This window comes from Filicampus tigris, chromosome 8, assembly GCF_054856515.1.
Source record: "Filicampus tigris isolate MCC_2025a chromosome 8, RoL_Ftig_1.0, whole genome shotgun sequence".
Classification (NCBI taxonomy): domain Eukaryota; kingdom Metazoa; phylum Chordata; class Actinopteri; order Syngnathiformes; family Syngnathidae; genus Filicampus; species Filicampus tigris.
The window spans coordinates 24,043,537-24,068,593 of record NC_141224.1 but is presented as its reverse complement, the minus strand read 5'-3'; the positions used below and the strand labels follow the sequence as shown (position 1 = coordinate 24,068,593).

General features: G+C 39.8%; 2 protein-coding genes across 5 annotated transcripts; one reads left to right on the top strand and one right to left on the bottom strand.

Annotated features, from left to right (window-relative positions):
- Positions 1 to 106: 106 nt before the first annotated feature.
- On the top strand, positions 107 to 12,274 carry LOC147144118 (DEP domain-containing protein 1B-like). 2 transcript variants are annotated; one of them, XM_086038067.1, is made up of 11 exons: positions 107 to 250; positions 2,768 to 3,033; positions 3,645 to 3,789; positions 5,411 to 5,538; positions 5,623 to 5,753; positions 5,840 to 5,887; positions 8,569 to 8,709; positions 8,776 to 8,942; positions 9,478 to 9,654; positions 10,591 to 10,716; positions 10,819 to 12,274. In XM_086038067.1, the coding sequence occupies exons 1-11, from the start codon at positions 203 to 205 to the stop codon at positions 10,981 to 10,983; spliced, it is 1,542 nt and encodes a 513-aa protein (XP_085894193.1). In that variant the 5' UTR covers positions 107 to 202; the 3' UTR covers positions 10,984 to 12,274. The 2 variants fall into 2 exon arrangements, with proteins under 2 accessions (XP_085894193.1, XP_085894192.1); XM_086038066.1 differs by having other exon boundaries at positions 10,534 to 10,716.
- A 2,632-nt stretch (positions 12,275 to 14,906) lies between these two features.
- On the bottom strand, positions 14,907 to 24,488 carry galr1a (galanin receptor 1a). 3 transcript variants are annotated; one of them, XM_086039234.1, is made up of 4 exons: positions 23,853 to 24,488; positions 23,512 to 23,780; positions 23,370 to 23,435; positions 14,907 to 18,905 (listed from the first exon to the last, which is right to left on the bottom strand). In XM_086039234.1, the coding sequence occupies exons 1-4, from the start codon at positions 24,169 to 24,171 to the stop codon at positions 18,585 to 18,587; spliced, it is 975 nt and encodes a 324-aa protein (XP_085895360.1). In that variant the 5' UTR covers positions 24,172 to 24,488; the 3' UTR covers positions 14,907 to 18,584. The 3 variants fall into 3 exon arrangements, with proteins under 3 accessions (XP_085895360.1, XP_085895358.1, XP_085895359.1); XM_086039233.1 differs by having other exon boundaries at positions 16,017 to 16,095; positions 18,577 to 18,905; positions 23,512 to 24,488; XM_086039232.1 differs by having other exon boundaries at positions 23,512 to 24,488.
- Between the last annotated feature and the right edge of the window lie 569 nt (positions 24,489 to 25,057).

The window sequence follows — 25,057 nt, the reverse complement described above, 5'->3', positions numbered from 1 at the left end:
ATCAACAGTGCGTCACTCTGTCTGTTGGTCACGTGCTCAACTCCAGATCCAATCACGCTCTTCATTTTATGTGACGTAGCAGATTCAAAGTTGGTAACAACGTTTCCGTCCGAAATTCGGATTCTGGCCCATCATGTTAATCGTGTAAAACTCATTTATTTCAATGTTTTTGGACCAATAAAGATCGTATCTGACACGGGAGATGGAGGGAAGAGTTATCGGTCCAGGGCCTTACAGGGCGACAAAGCTGGTGAGTAATTTTAAGAAATCCAAACAAAAGCGAAAGTTTTGCTAAGTTTTTATAACTTTAAAGTAGGATGAAATTGTTTATGGTATGGATATTAAACAACGAGATAACTGAATGTCCAGGTAAATGTAGACACTTTTAAGCGTTAGTAGTAAAGGAGCTATTCGGTTTTATTGTGCTAGAGTTTGGAATGCGCTGTTTTTCCAAACCCAGATTTGACTAAAACCCACTATAACGTAAATAGTTACCATTTTGCCATTCTTAAGACAAACACGATGCATCACATTTGCATCAGGTTGCATAAAGGAGAAAGCTGCAACCTCTGTTGTTTCTTCTGAAAGGCATTTGTCACACTGTAGAATACATTCTTGATTTGGGCTATACCTATGTGTGGAAAGTTCAAAATATTCTAATGAAAGTCTCCACCAGAAAAATGCGAGTCGCAAAGTTGAGCGCCCCATGAGAAATGAAGAGGTGTAGAATGATGATAACTAGCGTTTTTCAATATAATTTACGAAGTGCTGTAAAAAATCCACAACTGGTAGGCCAGCGTGTCCTTTGCTGCTTGCCTAAACACTATCAGAGATACTGACCTACATTTACAAACAAAGTTGTCATACAGTACGTTATTTGTTCATGATATTGTATTAATATATTATTAATATTAATAACCAATACTCTATTCTCTTCATTTTTTGGTGTTTGTTGTTGCTATTTTTTTCCAATCAGATTTCAACCTCTGTGTGCTGCCAAGTCCATCTCATCTGCCCACTGCCCCAGGCCTTCAGAATATCAGTTCTGTGGCGTTCATAGGGCTGAGCGATATGGACAAAATGTCATATCTCGATATTCAGGCCAAATATATTGATAATGATATGATAAATATTAATATGGGTTCAGTGAAATCTAAGCTTTTTTTTTTAAAGGAAAAGTCAACCCCAAACAATTCTTTGCAATATGTTCTATGCACCTTCACTACTCTAAACATGGCATTCTGGTTAATATTGCGTTTGTGGAATATGAGTTAAGCAGCAAAATCCACCCATTTGTAGTCATCTCAGGGGGCGGCCATTTTGTCACTTCTGTCAACTGAAAATGACATCACAGTTGCTCAGTGCTCAGGTAACGACCAATCACGGCTCACCTGTTTTCTGAAGCCATAGGCCACATCTGTCTTGCTCACAGTCTCTGACTGCCCCTCACAGTGACCATGAGGTCAAAATATAATGTAAAATATATTTTGCTTTTATTTTGAAAGTTGTGTTTTTATTTTATGCGCACGCGTGTTGCGTGTGTACATCCGTACAAGCAAAGTAGCGAGGTCAACCTACTACTTGTGTATGCGGTGTTGCCAACTTGTTAACATTTTTTCGCTATATTAATGACTTTTTGCAACTCTAGCAACTACTTTTCCAACAAAGAGATGAGCAAAAATTATGCCAAAGGCTTGCATATTATTTTTCAAAAATATCAGCTGGTCTACATGTTGTCTGGCAGCATGATACTTTTTCGGCATGCTCTCAATGCACCTCATTTACTAACCATTAGTACTTAACAATTTGCGCACAGTGTTCACACCCAATAATAAGTCAATCTTTAAGCAGGCAATAACACCTTTTTAGTCTGTCCCAGTCCCATCCGCTGCTCTTGATTCATTCAAATTTGTTGCTGTTTATGACAGCGGTCGAGATGTCGACAAATTGTCGTTTTCTCATTACATCCCACTCGGTATTTGTAAAGGCTATACACGGCAACCGTCTTGTCAAGTCGATTTCCTTTCTTGCTAAATCCAACGTGTTTCCACACAAGCGAATGGATTGTTTTGTCTTGAAAATATACTCTTCCTCACCGCCATGATCTATGTTGCGTGCTTGATGTACTGTAAATCCCTGTGTTCTGAAATTCCTTCCAACCCGTCGAGACGTCCTACCAATTCCCAGTGCGCTTTCCTGGTTGGGGTTAGGGTTAGGATTAGGCATTTTGGTAGAACAGGCTGCCAAATCAGGTCCGGTAGGAAGTTCCACATTTTGGCAGAATACACCGGTGACAACCGGTACGTATACAAGCAAAAAACTAATAAAAGTTGATATTATTAGGAATTTTGAGTATAAAATTATTACATTAATTGTATTGTTTAATTCGATCAATAACTTATAAAAATGATGTGTCGATGTGTGGCCAGCTTCGATGCCCTGCATCGCAGGGCCGACACATTGATACAGCGATTAAATAGAGGTATCGTTACGAACGGCTTGTTGACAGTTGGTGCACAAATTAATGTTGGAATATTGGCGTATTTTTGTTACAGCACCGTGCATATGTTGATGAATCAGAATTTCTTCTAAATTACAATGTGTGCGGCGCTGTTCCTTTTAATTTTGACAAGGATGCGATCTGTCCGACCTGAAAGACTTTCAATCTGTAGTGAAGTTCAAGTGCAGCAAGTAAGTTGGTTCAGAAAACATAAAAGGTTTTGTTGTTTGGAAATTCTTCATTTGTGTCGTACTTCCTGTTTTACAGTGGAATGAAACTATTCAACTCTTCCGTGGAGGCATGCCATTAAGAAGACACTGGATGCACTTCCGCTACTATGATTGCACTTTCTCAGGATCTGAGGCAGTAGATTATCTCCATCAGCTTCTCCGACACAACTGCAACTTTGGGCCAGAGGTGACTCGCTACCAGACCTTACAGCTGCTCAGGAAGTTGCTCAAGGCCCATGTCATCGAAGACATTAAGGGACGCCATGGGACGGAGGACTTTGAAGATAATAGTCATTTGTACAGGTAGACTTTTTTTTTTTCTTCAATATTAATGCACATGTGAAAGGTTGTACTGGTTACTCCGGACGTCGGTTGGCTTCCTGAGGACCACGAGTTGCCCCTGATCAAGGCATCAAATTACTATTTGGTCTGGTTAGCAACTCCTGGGCACAGCCCATTACAATCGCTTATCACATGGTTGTTTATGTGTGCAAAAAAAAAGTTCAAATATTTGTAAGTACAGTCGTATGAAGAAAAATCATACAAAGTGTAAAAGGAAATGTTCCCAACCCCCTTTGTGAGATGGAAAAAAGCTTTTTTTGTGTGTGTCTTTTTTCCTTCTCTCTTTCCTACAATAATCAAGCAAACTTTTGTTAGTGAGACCCAAATGGCTACATTGTGAATGTCTCAACTTTATTGTGAGTCAGTTGCATCATTATGATCAACTGGAGGAAAAAAGGCAAATGTGACGTTGTTTGGAAAAGTGCATATACTATCCTCTATTGCGCGAATTGACACCGATCTCGCTTGGAAACTGTGTGATGGATGATTATATTAAGTTATGTGATACAGTAACGCGCGTGATTTAGTGTGAGATACTTCACTCAGCTCCCTGATGTCTCCTTTTGTTATAGATTCCCCACTTTGTCCCCCCTCAAGTCTTTTCCAGCGAGATCTCTGTCTAAAAACAGCACTGACATGCCAAGACTCATCCGCTGGGATGACTATGAAGAATTACCACAGCCGGAGAATGCGGCACCTGTGAAATCTACTAGCATGGTGAGACAGCAACAGTCGTCCACGCTAAATTAAAGTAATTTCTTTGTATGATGTACTGGAAGTCTCGGGATAGGCTCCAGCACACCCACGACCCTAGTGAGGACAAGCGTTACTGTATATAGAATGGATGATTGGATCTCTTTTCTGATACAGTATTTACTTTTTTTTTTTTTTTTAATTATCTTCATCATTAAAGTGGGAAAACTGCTTAAAAAAAAAGAGAAATAATTAGAGGATAAGGTAAAAATGTAAATTGGATGATAATGATGACATTATTATTATTAGTAATAATACTGGTGGTAGTAGTAGTAGTAGTGGCATCCAACTTAAACTACGCCACGGCAGGCTAAGATGAGGGGAGTCGAAACACGGGTGACGTGCATGCCAACTTTTGCACTGGCTTGAATATTGTTTATTGTATCGAATCCACAGCGTAGGAAAAGCTGACAGGCACTTACTTCATTTGTCGTGCAAGGCACCTCTTTTAGACAGAACAGCTCTTTCCACAACATGAAGAAGTTGACGATGCATCTTAAACTCACGATTGCATTTCACAGTTGCGCTTCACGGTCAGCAAAAAGTTTCTTCCCTACGCTCACCCCACCACAACATCAAAGCCAAACTAACTACACACAGGTGAGTGCACCTACTAATAAGAAAGACCACTGCCCCCGGTGACACCGCCAATCACTGTGAAAGTGGAGAGTGCGCGCTCTCGGCTTGTGCACGACACACAAGCATGCAGCCCAAAAAGGAAGAAACACTCACAAACACTATATGGCTCCTACAATATTAGTAATGGTGGTGGTGGTGGCAGCGGTAGTGGTAGCAATAGTAAAGTAGCGGTAGTAGTATCTGGCTGACAGAACAAAGTGTATGGGCCTTCATAGTTTTGAGTCCCACTCTGCTCCATTGTCTTTTGCGGTTCCACAGAATTCCATTGTAGGGCTCTGATTATGGCGGCACGGTGGTCGACTGGTTAGCACGTCCACCTCACAGTGCATAGGTCGTGGGTTTGAATTTGGCTCCGGCCTCCCTGTGTGGAGTTTGCATGTTCTCCCCGTGCCTGCGTGGGTTTTCTCCAGGTACTGCTGTTTCCTCCCACATTCCAAAAACATGCATGGTAGGGTTATTGTAGACTCTAAATTGCCCCTTGATGTGATTGTGAGTGTTAATGTTTGTTTGTCTCTGTGTGCCCTGCGATTGGATGGCAGGGTGTCCCCCGCCTACTGCCCATTGACAGCTGGGATAGGCTCCAGCACGCCCGCGACCCTTGCGGTATAGATAATGGATGGATTATTCTATCTGCTGGTAAAGCATGGTATTTCCTTTCATGACACTTTATGTGCCACTACTAAAGAAGAAAAATATTTTCTTCTTAAAACTACTTAAACTTAGCAAAACTTAAAACCCATTCCTTGGTTTCAACTCAGCTTTAGACTCTGCCCCTTTTTTTAGGGTTTTATTTGACCTTTGTTTGTTGTTTTTCTCTAATTGTTTTATGTATTTTGTTTGATTCTAATTTATTTACAGCATTTTGTTTCAGGTCAGCTGTTGTTTTTCTAAAGTTGTAGATGTTTGAACCGGAAAAACTGTTTTACACGTCTCTCCTTTTTAACAGACTTCAGATTTTTGGAACAAAAGGCACAGTGTAGCGATTGGGGATGTGCATGAATGCAAACTCATTCGCAGAAAAGATATTACTCCCAAGCAAGTGGACCACATCTGGAAATCAATGACAGCAGCACAGTATGTACTAATCTATCCAATGTTGATTACTGCTATCCTCCATCTTGTGTTTTTTCCTGATGTACTGTATGATTTGACTTTCAGTTTACAGCGCGTGCTGGGTTTAACAACGTTGGATGGTGTATTAAATCCAGCACACGTGAAAGGCAAATACATAGTTCACAACGTCTTCAACATCAATAAGTCGGGCATAGTTGTGTTGGACAAAAATAATGGTAATCGCATAATACTTAGGCTACTTACAATTAGTTTGTTTGTGATGAAATATCTGACTCTTATCACTCTGATTCCCTCTTTCCAGATGACATGCCCTACTGGGTGGTATCGGCAATGAAATGCTTAGCCAACTGTAAGTGTATATGCAATGTTGTACTGTTAAAAAAAAAAAACAACAACACTATATTGACACCTGTTTTTCAGACTTGAGCAGATACATTTGTTTGAAAGATGTATAGAAATTCCACTACATAGAGACACAGGCATTTCTGCAATTATTTTTCCTACTATGAGATCAGTTTAGGGAAAACCCTTCTCTTCCATAACAACGGGGCACCAGTGCACAAAGTGAGGTCCCTGAAAGCATTGTTGGATGAGTTTGGTGTGGAACAACCTGACTGATAAACATTACTTGCATACTCCATCAGTAAAAATACATTACTGTATCTGCACCACAATCCCAATCCTCACCAAAATTCAATAGGTTCTTCCATGGTCGTTGCCAAAATCCTTTACAGCAGTGGGTCTCAAACTTTTCACACCAAGTACCACCATCATAAACAACTTCAAAATACAGTTGTATAGTAGGCCTAAGTGTTAACTAAAATACATTTTTTCATATTTTTTAATTTAATATCATTGTAAAGAACGCAAGACAATGTGACATTATGCAGTTTGAATTCAACTAACACCATAGTTCTTAACCTTTTTCTGAGAAAACAGCTGTTGAAACAGATTTGATCAACACATATTGCACATAAAATTTAAAGAGACACTTGCATGAGCTTAACATTGACACTTATATAAAAGGTTTGCATGTAAAAATGACATCAGTACTAACATGCTCTCCCCAAAAGACTCTGTAGTGATTTAAGGGCTTTTTTTGTGATTAGATTAACGCCAAATTGCCCCGCCCCTCGTTTGCCCGCGGGGCTTGTTATTTTTTCGGTCTCAGTGGTCTACGTCACGGGAGGGAGGCAAGCGTGGTAATATTGCTCGCTTCTGTTGTCTAAAACGGTAACCGATCGCCACCAAAATGCAAATGCACATTAGTACTCTTGTCCACTTCAACCTGTGAAAGTATAAAAGTGTTCTGCACACTAGTTTGGATTTATTGACATAAAACGTGATGTCGTCATGATCACCTCCACAAAATCAAAAATACCTGCATTGGAACACACCATTTCAGCTGTTACATTCCATTGGACGGCGTGTTGTCGGTTGAAAAACTGTGGCCATTCCTCATCCAAATAAATGTGGACGTCCACTCATTCCCACTTCAGTCTCTGTAAATATCCTGAGTGGTGTTAAATGCCTTGCTCGTCCTAACCGTGATCAGCAAAGAAGCAGTGTTTTATTTATTTATTTTTTTAAGCAAAGAAGCGGTTTGCGCTCGTCCCAGCATAAATCTATGTTGCTCTGCTCACTTCCAAATTTCCTCATTCTCATATAAATCAGCTACGCAGAGGTTAATCCTTTTTATATGTTGAAGTGGGCATTATTAGGGATGTCGCTAAACTCGTGTCAACTCTCAGGAAGCAGATTGCAGGCTGGGAGCGAGCAGCAGGCAGCCATCAGGCAAGCATGGATTTTCATCCCTCCCCAGCTAACAGTAGGATAACGGCACAGCTAATAGCAACAACTAGCTTCAGGCCGTTAAAACAAAAGGCGTTAGCACAACAACATTAGCTCTTTACTGTCTGTTCAGCCTGCGTCGCTCTTCATGTTGCGTTATGTTTCGGCTGCTACATTTCAAATTGAACGGCGTGTTGCAGGTCTGAAAACTGGCCATTCCTCATCCAAATAAATGTGCACGTCTACTCATTCCCACTTCAGTCTCTGTAAATATCCTGACTGGTGTTTAATGCCTCGCCCGTCCTATCCGTCATCAGCAAAGAAGCAGTGTTTTTTTTTTTTTTTTTTTTTTTTTTTAAAGAAGTAAAGAAGCAGTGTGCGTTCAGCTTAAATCTATGTAGCTCTGCTCACTTCCACATTTCCTCATTCTCATATAAATCAGCCACGGAGATGTTAATCGTTTTGATATGTTGAAGTGGGCATTAGTAGAGATGTCCACATAAATTTTAGTGCCAATTGATCACCGTTTTTGGACATTATAAGCAATGAAAGTACAATGATTTCCAATGGAGGGTTTGTAATCGGTTCCTCCAGTGACTCCGACAGAACAAGGATAGAACAGTAGGGGGCGCGGCCATTGTCCTCATTAACAAGGGGTGTTATTCATGGAGTCATTTATTTCCTAATTTCTCCAAAATGAATGGATAAAATAGAAAATGACAACTTTTTTCATTTTCCTGATCAAAAAATATATAAAATGAACTTGTTAGTGAAAACAACACCATCCCTTTAAGTAATTGCCCAAATTTCTCCAACATAGTACATATTTTACACTCTACTTTGTGCTTCGTTTCTTTATGCATCCTGGCCTCCTTGTCCAATCAAAAAAATCATACTGGGTTACCTTCATGACCGTCCAGACAATGGGAAATTACAGAACTCAGAAACAATCTGCTCGACACAACTGCCGGCTTGCAGCAATATTCAATGATTATCTGACATACCACCGAAGAGAGCCCTGCGTAGTGCGCATACCACCAGTGCGTACCAGACTTTGAGAGTCACTGCTTTTTTTTTTTTTTTTTTTTGTTATCCTGCCATTTCTGACCATGTCAAAATGACTGTTGTCAACAGTCATTAAACGAACAAAGCTAGTACTTTTGTGCGGTACTATATTTCGCACTGGTAATTTCAGTGTGTTGAGAGAACTAAAAATTGAAATGTTGTTTTCTGTTTAAGGGCCGAATGGCAATGACACCAAACAACCAGTGTACCCAGGATTTGAGAGGGATGTCCTGAAAACAGTTGCAGACTACTATCAGCGACTCAAAGAACCCCTACTGACTTTCCATCTTTATGAAGTCTTTGTCAACATTCTCAGTGAGCTATTCTGAGTCATTTTATGCGTACCGACACGAGTGAAAATGTTTATTCTTTCCTCTCCAGGCCTGCTACAGGAGCAAGACTTGGCCACTGAGGCTCTTCAAGTCAGCACTCTTTTATTGCCGCCGCCCAATCGTCGACATCTTCAGCTATTGCTGAGACTCATGGCGCGGGTCTCCCAGAACCCCCACCTGCCGCCACTCAATGACGCTATTGCCACCCGCACACTGGTATGGATTCCTAAGAGTTATTTGCTTCATGTGTTTCATCAATGTACGTATATACTGTACAGTACCAGTCAAACGTTTGGAAACACAAACAATTCAGTGTTTATACATTATTTAAAAAACGAAAAAAATCCTGAATTGTAGATTAATGAAGTCACCAACATTGAAGAAATACTGATGGAAATCATTCAAATGCGGACAACTTTACAGCGTGTGTTGGTAAAAAATTCATCCGGTCGCACGAGTGCGAGTACATGTTTTAATTAGTGGTGCAGCTAATCATCTTTGATCTGTGATTCGTATCGCACAGATCACACGCTATGGTTGGGCCACACATGGTCTGCAGATTGTCTGGTTAAAAAAACAAAACAAAACCAAAAACGCACTGTTACGTGAAGGCAGCATGTTCAATGTCAGCTGGTGGCTCAATCTGTTTTCTTTGTATGATGTTACATTTAACTTCATTAACTTTAGCCATCATAGATATAATGCAAGCACCGGTGACTGTAATTTATCTCCTGTGCTCACCCCTGCCTAGATGGTGCAAATGTTCTCGCACTGCGTTTTGGGTTCTCCAGATGAGATGGACTTGGATGAGCTGCTTGCCTCAAAACTGGTCACTTTCATGATGGAGCACCACAACACCATCTGCCAAGTGCCCGACAAGCTGCGCCGCCAAGTTGAGGAGCACCTTTCCCACCTCCGAAGAGTTCAGGTCCGTCATTTAGGAATGTATGAATATGATAAATAAGTCAAAGGTGCGATACCCAGTGCTCTTTTTCATAATTAGCGATTACAGTGCTGTGAAAAAGTATTTGCCCTTTTCTCAAATGCTTACTTTTTTGCATTCCATTTCTCATCTGTTCTTGATTTTTTTTTTTTCAGGGAAGTTGGCGCGGGTGGTCATAACCTGTTGTTGCCGCATTTTGCCCAACTTATTTATTTATTTATTTTTTTTTAAGCGAAAGTCAACACAAACAAACATATTTTTCAAGAATATGTTCTATGCAAGCCCACTAGTTGAAACAAGTCATTCTGATAAACATTGCGTTTGTGGAATAAGTGTTAATCTACCCGTTTTTTGCCATCTCTGGGGGCGGCCATTTTCTCACTTCTGTCGACTGAAAATGACATCAAAACTAATCAGAAAGTCGTGTTTCAACTAGTGGGCCTAGTGTCTTTAAGACAGGTTCTATTTAAGTGACTATTTTATTGAACAGGTCTGGAAGTAATCAGTCTTAGGTGTGATCAGTGAAAATTAGTTCAGCTTTCCCCCAACAATTGGATTAGCCACATTTAATTCATGCATGCCAAGTTCTTTTTCACACAGGGCCCGATAGATTTGAATAGCCGCCTCTAATTTAAAAAATAAATAAATACCCGGGCCCACCCATGGCTCCGCCCCTGTCATACATACCCACAACCCTTTTGTTATTTAAAGTTAAGGGTGTAAATATACCTGTATGATTTTATGAGATCAAGCTTGCATACAATGTTTGAGGTGGAGTTGATTTGGGCTAAAGGCAAACATTTATTGGGTGTTCATTACATGCACAGAGACATCATTTCCCTTTGTTTTGTTCTTCCCCACCAGATTAAATATGCAGGTTCTGATACAGACTTCAGCACATCTCCATCATTTTATAAACAGATTAGCAGGGTGGAGTCAGAGAAGCCAAAGGTGATTGGTACCCAGACTCCCCTGCAGGAGCTACTTGAAGGCCTGATCTCTGACAAAGAGCTTCCTGCCAAGGACAAAAAGAAAAGACTGAAACAGGTATGCCTTCATGTGAACAAATAATCATCTAACATGCCAGTTTATATTATGCAACAACCTTCTATTTGACTTTGCTAAGTAATACACCTACTTTTATTTCAGTTTCAAAAATCTTATCCCGAAATCTACCGCAATCGATTCCCCTCTGAGGAAAGTAGAGCCGCTGTCATGCCGGAGAAAAATCCTCGCTTCAAACCTCACCTCATGTTTTTCAACCTCAAGAAACCATCCAACCCTTTTCAGAGGAGCTGGAGTTTTAGGACGTAAACTACCACCACTGACTCTGGTGTAGTTAAGCATGACGTGACACCCCAGACTGCTTGTTAAACAAAATTGTTTGTTTCAAAGGTTGGAAAGAGTTAGACACTTTCCCCAAAAGTGTTTCTTAACTTTGTTGTGTCAGTTAAATTCATTATGGGCCAGTCAGATCAACAAATAGGCTGCAGTGCTGCTGCAAAAGATTCAAATAAGTTGTGCTCGCTTGACAAGCAGGGTGGGAAACTGCCAAAGGAGGAGTATATCTGATCTTCAAACTTTTATTTTCTGCTTACACTTGAAAAAATATGTTCAGTATTATTATGACAAGATACGGTTTTAACCATAGTGGTTAAGAAAGTCCTAATATAACAGAAAAAAACTGGATGAAAGCACTAACCATACTGAAAATTGCAAATAATAAATTGTTTTACAATTTTTTTTTAATGTTTACAATTAACTAGCACTCAAAGGACCACTGTTGTTTGTTACAATGATTTCAAGTAGTTGAGTACTTGTTGTGATGTACAGTAATGCAAATTAAAATTCCACTCAAGGGAAATATATGCATTTCAAAAATATTGTAGTGTTACTGTATGGCCTAAATGTCATTGCATGGACGAAAAGGTTTGTTAAATTACTGCTGTATTCAGTAAGCAAACTATACTATATACATTTTTTTTCTATGAAATTAGCTGGTAAACGGTTGCATGTTTCATTTGTAATGATCATGAGTTTGTTTTGTTTTTTCATTATTTGATGTACAGTAATGTAATTTTTTGCTGTACACGTGTCAACGTTTGCCTGGAAAGGGTGTGTTTCAGATGATGTAAATTCTATAAATCACTGTGAGAATCAGCAATTTTCACCCTTTTCTCTTAAAACAAATGTTAGATCTTATTTGATGTGCACTCTCAAAACATGTTTTTCTTTTTTATATACATAGATAAGGGGCACACTGTTGACTTTCTTAGTCGGTACATATTTCAATGTATTATAAACTAAAGTATTTTTAACACTATTGTGTTGTCAATCATGTTCAATTTAAGTGTGTCTTAAGAGATGTTTGATTTTCATAATTGTTAATATTCTTGATTAATACACTCAAACCACTGGAATTATAATACTGGAACAACTGTTACACTTGAAGGTTGACTTTACTGTAAAACATTTGATGCAGATTAATTCTGTAAATTTTAACTGTATTTTGGTTTGTCCACTTAGTCTTCTGATACCACAGATTAAGGGCATTATTTCGCACAGTAGGTTCAGAGCATAACTATGATCTATTTTTTTAATGTAATAAATGCTGCTGTAAGATTAAAAAAAAAAAAAAACTGTCTCTGTGTATATGTTTGTATTTTGTTTAGATGGTATGTAGATTATAATATATTTTCATTTCTACCCATTGCAGGCATAGCGTCAAAATTGTCCAAGACTGTCTAGGTTTGCCTTTTGTATATGAACTCCCCCACACCCATAAAGATAAGTCTTGGCATTTAGCATCAAAATGTTAACTGCGGACCCTTTTCATTGAGTTCCAAGTTGGGCCCACTTTTTCGGTGTGTGGCGTTATTTTGCTTGTTCACTGATTTCAGTATATTGCTATCATAAAAACATGATATTATTAACTTCACTTGCCAGAAGACATCTAAGTTCCAAGACCGTGTTTTATTCAAAGACCGTTTGGAAATTCATTCAATTCGTCCAGCAACCTGAAGCAAACGATGATTTTCTTGATCTGGTTTCAGTCAACAAAGGTAGTATTGATTGTCAGAAAGACAATTATTTTTTGGTGTGCCATGAAAGACTTACATCATTCACCTATTAGCTCTGAGGCAGTTGCTATTTGCTTATTACATTGTGTGTTACTGTATGTGCTTGAGTGAGGCACTGCCAACTGAATTGAACTGTACTGTACTGAAGGTCCACACTAGTTCTCCATAATGGGCTTGTGGGAAAAGACTTTCAGCTTTGGCTTTTGAAAGGTTGACAGTGCCCATGTATTACACAATCACATTGACCTTAAAATGATCCAAAACAGAAAAAAAATGTACCTTTGTTTTAGGTTGTACTGTCATATAATACAGAAGTACAGTATCTCTGTATCATATAGATACATATGTATGTATATATATATATATATATATATATATATATTAGTGCATAAATATATATATATTAGTGCATATATATATATATATATATAGTGCATATATATATATATATATATATACATACAGTGCATATATATATATATATACACACACATATATATATACACAGTGACTTCCACAAACCCACTTAAGGCTTTTCTGCGAAAGTCAAATCAGTAACAAGCTGATTCAGCCGAATAATACTTTTGATCTAATTACAATGTTCACTTAGCAACTGATATAGCGGCAAATCTTGTTGCTCAATGTTGACTTGAATGAAAACGACTCAGTTGAAAGCATCCTTCAAATAGTTTGGTTCTTGTCCTGTTCTATTTTCGTTTTTGTATATATATTTTTTTCATTCCCATTTTCATTGCGGAAATCTTTGCTTTGCATAGTTCCCTTTTCTTCATATCCTCCCACATTATCTGTCCCTTCCAGCTGGATTGCTGCAAGATATAATCCTCTTTTCTCCCTTCTTGACTGGTTGTTCCTTGGTATCCCCTCATCGTTTGGATTTTTCTGAAGTTGGAACGTTATTGTTAACTGAACACAGCTAAACAGTGTCACTTTGGCTGATTGTAAAACTGCCAATAAATCATTTTGTATCCTGAAAATATTAGATCATGGGTCTCAAAGCATAAGTTTGTGAAAAGAAAAAAACAAAACAAAAAAAAATATATATATATATATCCTTTCATCATCTTACAGACTGAAATTTATTAATTAACTTTACCTAAGACTTAAAGGAGTAAAAAAAAGGGAACTTCTGGAGATGTCACACTCTTTTATTATTGAATTAAAGCGAATACGACTTAATGTGTATCACCTTCACTTTATTATTTCAAGAATATATGTTCCAATACTTTTGCTCATCTAAAAAGATGATGTTCCATTAAAGTTATGTATCCAATTCAGATGAAAATACCCAGAAATAAAAGATGAAATGTTGATCTCTTGTCTCAAGTCCATCGTGATGACACACCCAAATAGTTTGAGTCTATTTCCAATACTTTTGGAGGGGTGTTTAAATTTTTTTTTTTTTTTTTTTAACTTTCTGTGGGAATGGCCAATGTCTGTGTCGTATACAGTACCTCTCATATAACAATCAGCCATCTGCGACTTGCCATTGTCACAGAGCCCACTACCGGTACTTGTTTTTTTGTAGTTTAAAAGAACACTTTTCCTGTCAGAAGTGTTCACACTATTAAATCAAAAATGTCTTGCATAATATTTCTTGGGATCAGGTCAAGACCTTATATTACAATAACAGCAAATGCCCTCTTGTGTGATTAACAAAACAAACTTTTGATGGAACCCCACTGATGGGAACTTTCTCTGTTATTTCCCTTCAACCCGTTGTGGGACAAAGGAAGTCTAAATCATCAGTTTGCACTGTCACTGGGAATGAAGACAAAGCTCCTTTTATGGAAATGAAGTTAAATGGAATGAGCAAACTAAATTTCAATTTAAAGTAAACACAAGGGAATTTTAAACATGAAAACCACAGACTAAAATTGTAATAACAAAATATGTGTTTGTGGAAATACCACAGAATTTAATGCATACACTGCATAAAGAAACAATCCTGAAGGAATTGAGCTTCTCTTTCTTGCGGCACAGAGAGCAGAGAAAGACAAGAATGTTTTTGTTGTTGTCGTTTTTTGGGAGGGGTGAGGGCAGGGGGTATCAATGCTGCTAATAACAAAGATTATACAAACCTCATATACATTAACTGTAAAAGTGTACAGCTATAGTAAAAAAAATCAAACATAAAACTCTAACAGACCATCTTTATTTTGCGTCCTAACATCAGCAGCATGCTTTTGTGTATGCACAACTTTCTCAACAAGGTCAACATTTTTTCTCTATTTATATTTGACACTGTTTACAGAATAGGGCCACTATTATCGCAAAAAAGTGACATGTGTACTTGAACTTTTCATGTCTGTCTACCTAAGAATATATTATACAATAACACATACAATCAATTCTATAATCATGATCAATTAGGACATAACATAGCAACCAGAGCTGGGCAGTCCGTCCCGTGGCCGGACCGGTCGGACACACCGGCCCGGCCGGACGCCCATTTTTGGGGCCGAGGGCGGGGGTTGACACGTTTGAAGAAAAGGGTTCGACAAGGACAAGCAAGGGCGGAATTGGATTCTAGTCTGACCCACTAATCAGCCTTCATGTGTGTGGCGTGGTCACGAGGCGGCCAAATTTTATCTCATCCTACTCGAAAGGCTTCTTTAGGTCTCTTTATACTCCTGCGTCGGCGCGGAACGGGGCCGGAAGGGTACCTAGGTCAAGGGCGGAGGGTCGCGGCCGGACCGGCAAAAAAGGTTCCTAGTGCCCAGCTCTGACAGCTACAAAAAAACAATTAAAAAGGAAGGCTACTGAGCAATCATGCACAGCTTTACAAATCCAAGATATTTTCTCAGTGGAGAAATTCAAACTAATATGAGACTTTTAGACAGATTATGTAAACATTACACTGGTCAACAGCAAATTTTAACCAAAGATGACTTTATGTGTCCCTAAACCTATTTTTGACACTGGTTTGGAAAATGTCCTTACTTTTTTTCTAGCACATCAGGTTTTTTAGATATTTTCATTTTGTTTGTTTTGAATATTGACCAATAAAAGCTTGCGCAACACAGATTTTACCATGCGTCGCCATTTATAGATTTGACATATCAGAAAAAAATCCACTGCTGCACACCCTTAATTCATAAAATAATTACTCAATATATTATTATATTACATATTAATAAAAATAATATTATGCCTGATGTGTTAGAGAAAAAACAAGGGCAGATTCTGAATCAGCACAAAAAAAATCATCTGATTAAAAAAATTGGTAACATTTTTCTGACCAATGTTAGTCTTTAATATTTACAGTAGATACTATTTAACAAACACGTGTTTTCTTCATGAACAATGATGCCTTTTTTGAAGCAGTCTGAAAAAGAAAACATGAACATGAATTTTCTATACATTTTTTTTGTAAATTAGATGAACAGATAAATCTCCATAGATAAAAGCTACATATTCCAACCCCAAACCCTGCTGTAAGATCTCACAAGACTTAAGCAGGAAATAGCACACCAAGTCTATCACATTCCAGTGCTCATGCTGTTGGAGTATGCATGCTGCAGCAGCAAGTTACAAAAATTGTTGTGTCGCAGCCCACTCCACATTTTTTTTTTCATGAAATGAATCTTCAAACATTTTGTTTTCATGAACAATTCTAATAAGTGTACCGAGAAAATGAGCTGAATCTAGCATGGACTTACGCTAGTAGTAGAGGGTTACTTTTGAAAACGTTGTGTTATCGCTGAATTTTACAGCTAGATCCCTCACGGTTCTGACATCTGAAGCAACAGTGGCACTAGCCATTGGTGAGAGAAATCTTCACTTTTGGGTATAGTCAACGTCAGTCGACTGGTTGGCAGCCAATTGCAGGGCACATTTGACGGACAACCATTCACACTCATATTCACACCGGCATTTTGTTTAAGCGGTAACTGTTTTCATGAGTCCACTTTCTATCACAAGCGCAGACTTAATGTGAGAACGCCAGCTGTTGCAGCTTCGTGAGAAAACAATTCAATCCCGCTACATTGCTAACTACTTTATGAACTGCTTCAGATGTGAGGCTATGAGCAATCTCAAATGCTCTGAGGCGTATTAGTACCTACAGTACCAACACAATAATAAAGTTTTGTTCAAAGAGGTTGGACACAGTCTTATTTAGCTTAAAGCAGACGTAGGAGCCAGGCAAAGCCACAACTTCCTACTGGAGGTTAATGACTGGGACGCTAAATGTAAACAAGCTTCACGTCGCAGGATGTCATAAAACTGCGATCAATCTTCAAAGTTTATGTGAACATCTCTACTTATGTCAACCTCAGCCGCTGCAAACATTAGAACGGTCGTCTCCAGTGTTTTGACATGTATGTGCATGTTCCTCTCCACAGGCATATTCTAAAGCTTACTGACAAAAGCGTCGCTGTCCATGAAATCCAAAATATTGTGCCGATCCTGCTAATAATTTCAGAGGTTGACTAATACTAATGTTTCGTGTCTCCCACGCACATAAACACCATAGCTGATGTTCTTGTGACACTTGGCACCCGGTGAATCTGCTCTGGTGGTTTGTCGAAATACAAGCACATTATCACAAAGTTCAATGCGTGTGTTTCGCTGTGCTCTTTGTCCGCAAAATGAAAAGGAGCACAGGTACAACGTTGACGTGGTCTTTTCAAACAAAGGCTCAGGTAATGCTTGCTGCAATTGTGACAACAACACTGTCTCCGCGTCCGGGGTTCCAGTCCAAAACATTGCTCTTGTAGTCACAGATTCAACTTGTTCTGCTTGTTAGTAGCCTACAACCCGCCAACAGCGCAACAAGTGCAGACATTCTTCAATTATTGTGAGAAATAATGAACATGAGAAGTGTCTTCACTAACAGTAATTTATAGTTAAAGGTAATTTGCAGAGCTGGGCAGTCCGTCCCGGGGGCGAAACGGTCCGGCCCTCCAGCCCGGATGGATGCCCACTTTTGGGATGGAGGGTGGGGTGGGGTGACACGTTTTAAAAAAGGGGCGGACTAAGCAAGGGCGGAAGTAGATTTTAGTCCAGAACACTAATCGGGGCCGATCATTTTTATGAATAAGGATGGAGGGACGAGGCCGGACCGGCAAAAAAAGGGTCAAGTGGTGTTTGGTAATTAGGTTATTTCAGAAGTGTGTATCAAACTGATGGCCCTTTGCATTAATCAGTACCCAGGAAGGCAAGATTCAAACACTGAGCCTTAGAACTGTGAGGCAGATGTCGTAAGCACAAGGCCGCTGTTCTGCCTTGATGAGTTTTAATGGTACACAAAAAAATGTTTGAAGCTAAAAAAAAAAAAAGTTGGCTATTCTTCCTGTAAAATTGAGTTGCTTGATCCAAATCTAATACAGTGGGATTTTCACTTAGTGAAGGTAAGAATCAAGACACACAAACTATCAGCAAGTGTCAGTGAAGGCCTGGCAAAGCATCTTCGTGAAGGAAAATCATTGTAAGTACCGGTTGTGACATCAAAAATGGAGCCTTCACTCTTCATTGTTACATTGCGTCAATACCCAGCACAGTTCTTCATCAAGGATGAACATTCAAAAGGCTTGCTTAGCTAATGACATTGTTTTGATTTGTGAGGGTGCATACCTCCATTTAAGATTTTCCCAAAATGAGAAAGATTAAACAAGAGCAGACTACAGTTGAAATCATTATGTATGATATGAAAACATTGTTCAAATAATATAAACCTTGCAACGCTTATGTGGAACAGCCGTGGAATCATCCACGGAATATCTGCAATTTCGCCCTGTCACTGTGTCCTTCAATTCAGTTTTAGTTTGACAGTTACCGTGGATAGTATGTACACTTCTGGACGCACCTTAAAAATCAAACATTGGTGCAGTTCGTTGAAGGCGGTGCATCTGCCTTGCTGCGGATCTCCTTGATCTCATTAAACGGCACATCTTCTGTGCCAATCTGGCATTTGAACACCTGCTTATAAGCCTTCCTGAAGTTTTCTGACAAGAAGGCATAGATAACTGGGTTGACAGATGAGTTGCTGTACGCCAGGCAATGGGCAGCAATCCGCAGCAAAAAGGAAGCCTGGTTCAGTGGGAAGGTCCCGAACTCGACCCAGAGGTGAACCACGTGGTGAGGGAGCCATGACAGACAGAACACCACCACCACAACCAGAACTGTCTGAGCAGTCTGGAAGCCGCCACATGAGGAGAAAAGAACACAGGATGGTGTTAGTGCATAATCAGCCTCCGGGTCACAGGTAACTGAAGTGAAGCAAATTCACTTGAGAAAGTCTGGTTGTTGTTCATTGTTGTCTCTTATCTCTCGCTTCATCAAATGCATAATGAATCCGTTTCAATCAATTAGTATCCCACTGAGGCTCTTGAATACTGAGGAGTTAAGAATGAGAAACGTATTCCGTAAGTGGGATGGCACAGCCGGAAGGAAATGTTATTCAAAGTTCATAAAGGTCATCTCAGGCTTGGTAAAATTCAAAGTGAATGTCAAAGGTGTACAGGAGAAGAAGAGAAAGGTTACATGCGTTGCCTTGCAGTTGACACCCAATTACCTTTTATCAGAAAAGGTTTGATAAAAGTTAAGGATTCAAAACATTCAAAGATTCAAAATTGAAAGTGGGCAGTAATGAATAACATGACATCACACTGTGCCCATCAGACAAATATTATTGTGGTCGTGCCATTCCAAAGCAAAGTGTCTGATGGGGATTGAACAGTGAAGAGATGCACGTAATTACTTATGCAAAACTGTTAGTCAGGCAGCTGGAATGTGTCAGCGATTTAAAAAAAAATAAAATAATGCACAGTAAAATAATTACTGTTCACGCATTCTCATCTGAAACAGTCACAAGCCTTATTCCAGAACTAATTAGTCTCCATTGTGGGATTGAAGAGCCTGGAAAAGCGTGACACTTTTCCTTCTGTTTTGTTTGAGAGAGGCTATAAATGGCTGCCAATCACATTCAAATGAAACAACAATTGACATGATGTCTTTGGTCCGAAACAATACCCGCAAAGTGGGCAAAAGTATCGGCACACCGGGCAAAATGAAGAGGGAAGAAAATAGAACATGTTTGTGGTCAGAAGTCACCGATGTGGGATGAGAGGGCACGCTGGCTCGCAAATTGCTGTTCAAGTTTCATGCCATTGCGTAAAGGTCAAGGCTTGAAATATTTTTCCAAGGTCCATCTAAGCACGCTCAATGAAAAGGGCTATCTCCGAGACTTATCTTATCAGGATTTACCCACATTTATAACCCTAGCCAGATTGAGTACCGGTCGGTACATAGTTAAGGGGCGTGTCCAAAAACATCTTTCCAAATTGTGTAGCGACATTAGGTCAATATTGTCCAAAGGCTCTTCTGCAGCCTCGACACACAAACACAGCAGCTATGGAAAGCTTCCCACCGTTTTGAGAAGTTACAAACAGCGCTTTGTTTCGCTAGCCTCCGGTAACATTTCCGCTCGGCCGGCCGATGTCAACGTTGTGGACCCAGTGAGCCATGGTGGCGGTGGGGTTTTAGTAAGGGCCGGATTATGGAATGAACAGTGAACACAGGTGCATTTTATTGATGGCATTTTGAGTCCACGTGAGGAGATCCTGAGACCCGTTGTTGGATGACATAAAATCGAGTTACATGCGGAAGAAAACCATCTTTGTCGTCTCCGAAGCATTCAGTACCTCTCTTCTGTTTACAGAGTGCTTAAAAATGTGGACTATTTCATAATTCTCCATAACAATTTGTGCAACTCATCTGGATGCCAAGAATTCATTCAAAAACATTGCTTGCCAAGTGACCTGAATAAATCTTTATAACCAAAACTCTCAGATGTCTTTCAGATGTTCTGTTTATCTGAAAGTGTTTCGTAACTAGAGTAGAAATAATTGTCGCATTACAGGGACGATGAAGAAAGGGCTACTTTATGTTCGATTTGGCTTTTGAGAGCGCTGGATATTCCTCAGTAAGCGTCTTTCGACTAAGCAAACAGCATTTCACAACAACAGTGGGAGTTACCTTGCTCTGTCCTGCTGTTACCACTAAGTCAACAAATGCATAAGACAGATATGTGAGTGCAATCATGACAGCATGCAAACGTCATTAAAACAACAAAAATGAACTGGTCATATTCAAGTGGCTTTTTAGCTTTTCACCATGAAATTGTCACTTATGAAAAGCATTTGGTCTTAAAAATATTTCACAGTTCACAACTTCAGGGGGAGCCTTGGAGTTTTTAAAACTAATTCTTTCTTTATTTCTTATTGGTAAATTTGTTGATGCCCAGATTTCGAATATGTAAGCCGGGGTCACCAATAGCCCCCTGGCACCAGCTTGACCCAAAAGGACCACATTACTAGCCTGGGCCTGTTCAAAAGTAGCTCACCAGTGAGGGGATATTGTGATTTTCTAGGAATGCTGTAGAAGTCATCATATGAAGATGTTATCACTTGCCCAGATTTACAGAATAAAAGTGTTGCATGTGGTTGAATGTGTTTACTTAAGAATGTGGTTGTTTCCCACACCTCAGTGTTTTTCACAAAGTAGATATCAGGTTGTGCCGCTGCACTGACCAAAGAACACACACACACCCCCACACACACAACATACGGACAGACACATGGGCGCAGATAGCAGGGAGGACACGCCCCGCCACCTTCATGATGACTGCACTATGCTGCCCCAAATCATCACCATCGCCAGGGGCGGAGCTACATGGGGTGGCCATGAAAAAACCTTGTTACTCTCTGGCCACACCCCTGACCACACCCACACTTAGGGGAACATTTTGTAACTGTGATGATTTTTCTGCCAGTTTCACATGGACATAGACATAGACCCCTTGATACTCTGCTACATGCCTTTTTTTTAAATGCTAACTACATATTTCAAGAATGATTGTACAATTGATCTCAATTGTAAACTCTTGAAGAATCTGTCTTAAGTTAAGGAATGTTTGAACCAGGGGCGGAGCCAGAACGTGGCTAATATACGACACATCGTATATTCAAATAAAATGACAAAGTAAATAACACGAAGTTCAGTTCTTCGTTAGACAACCACAATTATGCCATTCTTAATATTCAATAAAATAAAAAACATGACAAAACACAAATTAATAAATAATTTGATAATAATTTTCTAAAAATTGAAAAGCATATATTTTTCATAAATCTCGCTGGGTGGGCAGTCTGTCAATCTGGGTGGGCCTGTGCACACCCAGGCCCACCCATGGCTCCGCCCCTGGTTTGAACGCACAAGAACGTGCTTTATGTGCACAAAAGGATGGGGGGTTTTTTTGTTTGTTTTTTTGCAAGAACTCAGAATTATATTTTGTGTAAAAGTGTATTATTTCTTCAGTTTTTGTCCATGCACTACACTCAATCATGCATTCCCCGGCTGCTGAACTCACTGCTACCATATAAGAACAATACGACATGGCCCCTTTTGATTTGCATACCCATAGATCAGTGATTCCAAACCACATTACTATGCCATAAGAGATAGTTGTGCTCGGGGAAACTATCCAAGATCAATTATTTGGACAAAAAAATGTTTATTTTCTATTTTTAAGAAAAGTATTGTTACTGTAGTTGATCAATGCCAACTACTTAGGCTATAGTAACAGGCAGAACAATCAATTGCTCTTCCACTAGATGACACAGGGTACAAATTAACCAGTTTGTCCACTTTTTTGAATCGTTTTACTAAGTGGTGTACCATGAATTTTTTCCCCGCTGTAAAATATGTGCCCTTGCTCCAGAAAGGTTGGGAAAAACTGCCATAAATAACACATGAAGCCTGAACTTATAATACATAGTGGCCTGAAGCGGGAATCCTGCAATGGTACCACCCCTTCACTTCATTTATTATTATTATTCATTATTATGCTGCTGAAACTTTGGGCATGAGAAAACTTTTTTAAAAAAACCATAACTCGCTTGATTCTTAAGCGATTTTCATGCGGTTTATTTTGCTGAAATCGTCAGACATATGGTTGAAAATGTATCTTCACTCAAAAATGTCGTCCTTTAAGACAGCAGTTAGATGCATGGGACCCACACGTATTCAATATTAATGCTATATATTATATATCAAAATATCTTGTATTATTATACAAATCAAATACCATATCCAGAAAATCCTAGAAAAATAAGCAATTTGATTGCCTGATTAAATTTCAATTTCAAAGGAGTGCTTTACCTCTCTCTCTCTCTCTCTCTCTCTCTCTCTCTCTCTCTCTCTCTCTCTCTCTCTCTCTCTCTCTCTCTCTCTCTCTCTCTCTCTCTCTCTCTCTCTCTCTCTCTCTCTCTCTCTCTCTCTCTCTCTCTCTCTCTCTCTCTCTCTCTCTCTCTCTCTCTCTCTCTCTCTCTCTCTCTCTCTCTCGCTCCCTCTCCCTCTCCCTCTCCCTCTCCCTCTCCCTCTCCCTCTCCCTCTCCCTCTCTCCCTCTCTCCCTCTCCCTCTCTTCTTTTAAATGACCTCAAGAAATCACTCATCTCATTTAATTGCTGTATCTTTGAGTGCGCGATCCTACTATTCTAAATATAGTCAGCTATAGTATACAGTTCAACTCTGTGCTCGACAGTGCAATGTTGATCAGCCCATCACACATATGAGGAAATTCTAAATGGCATACATACCTTTTTCTTTGATGCCTCAGACTTCTTGGACATATTCCTCAGCTTTTTGTGCAAATGTTTTAAAACCTGCAAGCAACAACACAAAGAGATAATTGCTCGGTTATGCCCATAATGAGCAAATGACCAATGTCCATTCGCTTACCTTTGAATAGCAAAAAGATATGAGCAGCAGTGGCAAAACGTAGCCAAAAACAAAGGTACAAACCACATAGACCTTTTTCTGGTTTTGGTCTGGCCACACTTCCCAGCAAAATGTTAGATTTTCTCCCCCGTGAAAGATGTTCTGGTAATACATGATGGGCGCTGCCATGGCTAGAGAGAGACTCCAAATGACCACCACGCCGATGAAGGCATGTTTGGCCACCCTGATGGTGGAGGACTTTCTGGAGTGTACGATGGCCACGTATCTGTCTACAGACATGGCCGAGAGTGTGAAGATGCTGACCAGCATGGACACCGTGAAGAAATAGTGGATGAATTTACAAATGAATGCGCCCAGGACCCAGGTGGGCATCATGTAGATGGTAGACTGGAAGGGGATGCAAAAGAGCAGGTAGGACAAGTCCGCGATGCTCAGGTTGAGGATGAAGATGTTCGTGGTGCTGCGTGGTTTTCCCGGCTTGCTCCTGGCCAGGACGGTGATCACCATGGAGTTACCCAGAACACCGAGCACGAAGATGAGACAAAAAACCACCAGCGTGATGAGATTATCCGTGCCGATCCCGAATAAAAGTTTCTCTTCTTCTGTTCGGTTAAGATTCCACGGCTCTTCCATGAGCCACACCGACTCTGTAAGATTCATGATTTACTTCTGAACTCGGAAGGTTGCCAGACGAATCGGCCCGAGTTCTTTCTGCGCCTCCGCTTCTCTGTGCCTCGTATTTTGTTCGAATAGATGTCAGCTGTCAGCCTTCCAGTGCGTCACGGGAGCTCCCGCATGAACATTCTCAGGAATCGCGACGATTGAGCTTTTCGAAATCCCACGGTGCACTCCTGTAGTTGCGTGTCAATACATATTACATTGAATCAGTCAAGATTTCTTTGGAGCATTAATCAGCCCTCCAAATGTGACTCGATCTCCAAGTGCACACCTGATGCGTGCGCACCAAATGCGCGCAATCACTCTGAGGTTTTTCTTTTCTTCCCCTGCACTTTTCCCACCCTCTCATATCTGGGGCTGGTCGGAGCACACACGTCATCAATTAGCATATTTTTCATGCATTCTTTTTTTAACCCCTTTCTTTTCTTTGTGTAATATATTTAAATTGTACTATCTGCCTTTAATTCTCTCTGTGAAGAAACATCAATTGTCATGTGATTGGATTACAGTTAGATTCTCTAGGACCCACAAATGCTCGGAATCGTGCATGCTCATCGGGAGATGACGCAAGTTATCTCAGAAACATCAATTTCTGCCTCAACATAGTCTACACATGCACAGTAATCACATCCAAAAGTCTGCCTTTAGAATGGTAACAATGGTCAATGTTTAGAGCAGGGTGTCAAACTCAAGGCCTGACCTGCCACTCCCAGGGCTGTAAAGGCAAATTATCTAAATCAATTTGTTTGCTAATTTGTTTGTTAATTACCACAATTGCAAATTGTCTTTGCTTTCAAAAACACTGAGATATTGCAGGCATATTTTGTTACCAATTGTTAGGGTTTTCATGTAGGAGGACCCAAATGCA

Coding starts and splice junctions, on each gene's coding strand:
- galr1a (XM_086039232.1), bottom strand. CDS start 24,171: ATGAATCTTACAGAGTCGGTGTGGCTCATGGAAGAGCCGTGGAATCTT. Junction 23,436..23,511: donor TATCTTTTTGCTATTCAAAG/GTAAGCGAATGG, acceptor TGTTGCTTGCAG/GTTTTAAAACATTTGCACAA. Junction 18,906..23,369: donor CTGAGGCATCAAAGAAAAAG/GTATGTATGCCA, acceptor GGCGGCTTCCAG/ACTGCTCAGACAGTTCTGGT.
- LOC147144118 (XM_086038066.1), top strand. CDS start 203: ATGGAGGGAAGAGTTATCGGTCCAGGGCCTTACAGGGCGACAAAGCTG. Junction 8,710..8,775: donor AGTCTTTGTCAACATTCTCA/GTGAGCTATTCT, acceptor TTTCCTCTCCAG/GCCTGCTACAGGAGCAAGAC. Junction 10,717..10,818: donor AAAAGAAAAGACTGAAACAG/GTATGCCTTCAT, acceptor CTTTTATTTCAG/TTTCAAAAATCTTATCCCGA.